This window comes from Arachis hypogaea, chromosome 19, assembly GCF_003086295.3.
Source record: "Arachis hypogaea cultivar Tifrunner chromosome 19, arahy.Tifrunner.gnm2.J5K5, whole genome shotgun sequence".
NCBI lineage: Eukaryota > Viridiplantae > Streptophyta > Magnoliopsida > Fabales > Fabaceae > Arachis > Arachis hypogaea.
In genome coordinates this window covers 23,045,821-23,051,843 of record NC_092054.1, presented here as the reverse complement: position 1 = coordinate 23,051,843, position 6,023 = coordinate 23,045,821, and the positions used below count along the sequence as shown (strand labels likewise).

At 36.0% G+C, this 6,023-nt stretch overlaps 1 protein-coding gene across 1 annotated transcript; it reads left to right on the top strand.

Moving 5' to 3' along the window:
* The first annotated feature begins 4,007 nt into the window (after positions 1-4,007).
* On the top strand, positions 4,008-5,711 carry LOC112778099 (uncharacterized). Its single transcript, XM_029295721.1, has 3 exons — positions 4,008-4,620; positions 4,699-4,879; positions 5,015-5,711. Exons 1-3 carry the CDS (start codon positions 4,008-4,010, stop codon positions 5,709-5,711), a joined length of 1,491 nt encoding a protein of 496 aa, XP_029151554.1.
* The last annotated feature ends 312 nt before the right edge of the window (positions 5,712-6,023 follow it).

The following is a 6,023-nucleotide window of genomic DNA, read 5'->3' as shown; positions in this document are numbered from 1 at the left end:
ACACACAAATGTTGGATGTTCATCTTTACATATAACTGGATGTTCATAATCAACGTACACATGGTCAAATTTAGCTTGGGGAATCACACCGTGTTCACTATAGCATTTGTTCAGAACGCTTCATGAAATCTAGGCTTAAGGTCAAATTTAAAGAACTGAATGCTTAACAAATTTAAGTCATTCCACTTTGGAAAACTAAACATAAATCCTAGAATAAAAACATAATTAGGCGGATGTTTGTTTTACTAAGAATCTGGATGGTTACTTTCGCAGAGAAAAAGGATGTTCACTTTCACTATAGCATCTGTTCAGAACGCTTCATGAAATCTTGGCTCAAGGTCAAATTTCAAGAACTCAATGCTTAACAAATTCAAGTCCTTCCGCTTTGGAAAACTAAAGATAAATCCCTGAATAAAGACTTAATTAGGCGGATGTTCATTTTAGTAAGAATCTGGATGGTTACTTTTGCAAAGAAAATGGATGTTCAATTTCATTCATTTGTTAGTATGTCATGCTTGAGTGAATGAAGACCAACACATTCACAAAAATTTGAAAAAGTAAAACAGGGTCCATAGTTACGTCCTCCAAATTTCACATAAATAAATTTCCAAGATTATAACCAGTGTATAAGCAAAACAAGCACATCAAAAGTTACACTCTAGGATGAGTATGCTAATTTTTCCTGCCCTTGACCTTTTCCATAGGTGGTAATCCTTTAGCCCGTCGGGTCAAAGTCCTCGTGCTAGGTGCTGTGAATGGTGATTTCACTTCCTTTCACTTGTATCGTGGTTGATTGCGGCGTACGGGGGCAGCTTTGTCCTCCAATAATGTGATCACCTGATCTACCAATGCATTATGTGGCCCACACACAATGTCTAACATCAACTCCGACCTGCTTTCTCTAAGCATATCCTGGATAAAGATTTGCATAACGAGTTAGATGAAATAATTGTGACATTGTTTAACATTCTAAATTAGTCAAGGTATAAACTTAGAACTATGGCGAAGTCACCTCGTTCCACGCATCAAACTTACACCCATCAGTCTAATTTTCCATGAACTTAATGACGAATATGCCACAATCATAGCTACATACAACAAAAAATATTGATTCAAGCAAGTTGGCATGAGTGTCACAAAAAGTAACCCACGAGTAAAATAGAAAGTCGTGCAGTTAAAGGGAGGAGCACAGCCATAAAAAAAGATCTTCACAGAGCACTCCTACATGCTAACAAAAGGTAGTCATATACAACATCGAACAATTATAACAAAAAAAAAAATAGTCCACCAGTCATGCTTGCGGTGAAACAATGAATAGATTAGCATCCCAATTAAAGCCTCATAAAATAGAAAGGCTGCATTTAGCATGAATTTAAGTTGACTCACAGACAGACTTATACAATAATAAGCACAACAATCAGCAAGCCTTATTAATTACAAACAACTCAACAACATGGTTTCCCCAAAACGCAATGTATCCAGCACGAAATAACCATCCCATTAGATATTAAATTAATCATCGATTTAAGTTAAATTCTGGACTAGACATCTAAGACTAGAACCCGCTTTGAGCATCATATAATCCTTTACCAACATAAAAAAGGGATCCCATCAATAATCAACAGCAGCAATGTTATAATGAATTATGATCAAGGGATAAAAGAAAACTTGGTTATAGTTATTTGATTAATGCAACGCGTGGTGCGATTTCATGAGGCAGGAAAGATAAATTAGTAAAGCAAACAAAAGCTCGTCCATGGAAACCAACCATCCGATACCCTGCTAAAGTAACCATCTAATACATAATGTCAAACAAAGGCAATCAACTTGTTTACGTCACATTGCATGCAGAGGTTCACATTACGAGAGAAAAAATTATGCTTTTTAAACCTGATTACCAAACTTTTGCGACTCTTACCACACTAGCCTTAAATCAATTGCAACCATGTAAACCAACATATTATTCTACATGTGCAAACTTACTGAAACTGCAATTGCTGAGTTCTTTGCCATGTACATTGAATCAACCCAGCAAAATAAACTGAATAAAAGGACTTACATGCTACGGTTAGTTGCCTACCAAGAAAAAAAAAACAACAGGGGAGCGCGTCCAAAAGAAAAATAAATTAGTAAAGAAAACGAAAGCTTGCCCATGGGCATTGTTCATACCACGGGTCGAGCTATGGGACCCGAGCTGACTTCAGACAGGAACGTCTGACCTCTTAAGGTTTGGGACGACCACCGACCTCTCCCATAAAGAGCTTGGCCAAATCACTATAAAGAACCAAGTAGGCCCAAACAAAGGAACGCAGCCCATTCTAAAGGCGGCAAAGCCTAGAAAGATAAAGGCGATTCCCCTAAAAAGATAAGATAAGATAACTAACTTATCTTATCTCTACACCATTATAAACAGGGACGGATTTACTCAGCACTCAGTGGGGGCAACTGCCCCCAGTGAATTTGGAAAAATTAATTAATAGTTCTTAGTGAATTGTCTAATTTGCCCCCACCATTAAATTTATTTTGACCCCACTGCCCACCCTCCTAATCCCTAATCAGCTAACCCTTCTCCTTCCCTTTTTCAATTTTGTTCTTCTGCTCCAGCCTCCAACCTCCGCTTGACCGCTTCCAGACTCCAGCCCTCAGTTACTGTCGTGTCGTCTACCGCCACTCGCCCACTCTGTTAAGTCTTTCTCCCGCGTCGGCTCCGTCGGTTTCTCGTTACATCGCAGCGTGCCCGCGTCTGGTTCTGGCGCTGCGTTCCTTCAGCGTCTGGTGTATGGTGAGGTCTTCTTCTTCTTCTTCTTCTTCCTCGGTCTTCACAGCTGCAAGCCTTAAATCCTCGTCTGGTTCTGTCTTCCCGTTCCTTCGGCGTGTAGATCTGGTTCTGACTTCAGCAGTTCAGGGTGTGCGGGGTGTCGCTGGTTCTGCCGCTGGGTGCCGCTGTGCCGCTGGTTCTGTCGCTGGTTCTGTCACTGGGTGCCAGGGTCCTGGGTGCCGCTGGTTCTGCCGTTGGGTACCCTGCTTCATTCAGTTTTTATTCTCATTTGCTGCATTGTTATTAAGTTGATATAGTTCATTAATTTGATATAGTTCATTAATTCATTCAATTTGATATAGTTGATTAATTTGTTTTGATGTGATTGAATTTATTCTGATGTAAATCATGTAATTGTGTTTTGATAGACTGATAGAGTTCTAATATAATTGTTGGTTATTTTGTTAATTAACAATTGTGTTCTGATGGAATTTTAATGGAGTTATGATGTAATTGTGTTCTGATGGAAGAATTGTTCTGATGTAATTGTGTTATGATGTAATTGGCTTGACATTTTCCTATAGTAGAAGAATTATTTCGAAAATAAAGAAACACAGATCTAGGGACCTATGATATGAATAAGAATGAGATGGGAATCAGGGGATTATGATATAAATGTTAGAAGGGATAATGATTTAGAAGCTTACAGTACATAGCTTTCAGTTTCTATAGCAAGCACCTTAAAGTACTTTCTGATCATTCATTCCTAGCTTCCAAAGCATGAACTCTATACATCAAAGCTCTGCCATCTACAATTGGCTACTGCCTACTGGCAAAGAAACCAGAATTTGTACTTTCAAATCTCTATTAGGATAATTAATGCAAATTATGGACTTGCGTTTTAATTTCCTTTAACTTGTGTTATATGTAATATCCCATTTGAATATCTTTCTTCATTGTACTTTTGTGGTATTCAATTATGATGAATTGATGATGTATTTATAATATGCTGAGGAAAAGGGCTAGCTTCAAATGTTTCTAATAAATTAAAGCTATATAGTCTTATATTCTTATTTTAATGTATCTTTTATATGAATATATTATCTTTTATATGAATAAATTAAGCAATTCATCATGTAAGAATATATTATCAGTATAAACTCTCAATATATTTATAATTTTATACTGAACTTCTCAATTTGTATAGAATTGTGAATTAATTTAGGTTTATAATTTTATTCTATTAGTAATGGAGAAATATTTCAAAAGAACTTCATCATTGGAGATTGGATCCCAAAACAATTCATCGACTTCTTCTAACAAGAGGAGATTTTTAGAATTCGAAGTAGAGAGTCTCATAGCAGATCCAGGAAAACGACCAAAGATTTCAAGTTATCATCCGAATGACAGAGACAAAGTTAGATGTGCATATTTGCAAAAAGGTCCTTGTCAACCAAGGAATCATGATTTTCCGCAAACTGCTTGTGGTTCTTCTTTTCGAAGATTTAATCCTAATTGGTTTGATGATTATGGCAATTGGTTAGAGTATAGTATATCAAAAGATGCTGTTTTTTGTCTTTGTTGTTATCTTATGAAACCTGAGACTGAAGGTGGCGATGCTTTTGTAACCAATGGCTTTTCAAATTGGAAAACAAGGGAGAGATTACAAACTCATGTTGGGATTCATGATAGTGCTCATAATCAAGCTTGGAGAAAATGTGAAGCACTTATGAAACCAAAACAACACATTAGTGCTGCTATTGAAAAACAATCTGAGCAAGCTAAAAAGAATTATCAAATTCATTTGACAGCCACAATTGATTGTATTAGATTTCTTTTGCGACAAGGATTGGCTTTTCGTGGTAATGATGAGATAGATGATTCTGTTAATCAAGGAAATTTTTTGGAACTTCTAAACTTTCTTGCGTAACATAATGAAGAGATTGGTCGTGCTTTCAAAAATGCTCGTGGGAATCTTAAACTAAGAGCTCCCTCAATTCAAAAAGATATTGTAAGAGCTGCTGCAAGTGAAACGACAAAAGTTATTGTTAATGATCTTGGGGATGAATTGTTTGCTGTTTTGGTTGATGAAGCCCGTGACATTTCTATTAAGGAGCAAATGTGAGTTTGTTTAAGGTATGTGAATAAAGAAGGGCAAGTTAGGGAGCATTTTCTTGGTCTTGTTCATGTTTCTAATACTAATGCTTTATCTCTAAAATTAGCATTGGAGTCATTATTAGAAACATATAATTTAAGTTTATCAAGAGTACGTGGCCAAGGATATGATGGTGCAAGTAATATGCAAGGAGAATTTAATGGTTTAAAAACTTTGATATTGAAAGAAAATTCTTATGCTTTCTATGTACATTGCTTTGCTCACCAACTTCAGTTAGCTCTTGTAACGGTTGCAAAAAAACAAGTTGAAATTGCTTTGCTTTTCAATTTGTTAACCAATTTGTGCAATGTTGTTGGAGCTTCATGTAAACAAAGAGATATGCTTCGTGATAGTCAGATGACTAAGACAATTGAAGCATTACAAAGTGGAAAAATTGCTAGTGGACGTGGTTTGAATCAAGAAATAGCTTTGAAAAGAGCTGGAGATACTAGATGGGGTTCACACTATGGAACTATACTTAGATTAATTTCTTTATTTCCTTCCGTGGTCAATGTTCTTGAATATGTTGAGGAAGATGGAAATAATTCAGAACAAAGAGCTGAAGCATGTCATTTATTGAATGTCATTCAATCCTTTGAATTCATTTTCAACTTGCACTTGATAAAAAATATCTTGGAAGTTACTAATGAATTATCTCAAGCGTTACAAAGGAATGATCAAGACATTGTAAATGCTATGGCATTGGTTAAAGTGTCTAAGCAACGGTTGCAAACTATAAGAGATGATGGTTGGTCTCTTTTAGTTGACGAAGTCTCATTGTTTTGTGAAAAAATATAATATTACTGTTCCAAAAATGGATGATATATTTGTGTCACAAGGAAGATCAAGACGCAAAGCTCAAAAGATCTCAAATTTGCATCATTTTCAAGTTGAGATATTCTATCAAGTAGTTGATAGACAACTTCAAGAACTCAACAATCGTTTTACAGAGGTGAATACTGAATTACTTCTTTGTATAGCTTGTCTGAATCCAAGACACTCATTTCTTGCGTTTGATAAGGAGAAGTTAATCCAGTTAGCTCAATTCTATCCATTAGAATTTTCTTCTACTCAACTTTTGGCACTTGATAGTCAACTTGAGAACTTCAT

Excerpts from the sequence above, each read along its gene's own strand:
- LOC112778099 (XM_029295721.1), top strand. The coding sequence starts at position 4,008 with ATGGAGAAATATTTCAAAAGAACTTCATCATTGGAGATTGGATCCCAA. Across the intron at positions 4,621-4,698 it reads ACAAGGATTGGCTTTTCGTG|AGATTGGTCGTGCTTTCAAA; the intron begins GTAATGATGAGA and ends AACATAATGAAG. Across the intron at positions 4,880-5,014 it reads ATTTCTATTAAGGAGCAAAT|TTTATCAAGAGTACGTGGCC; the intron begins GTGAGTTTGTTT and ends ATATAATTTAAG.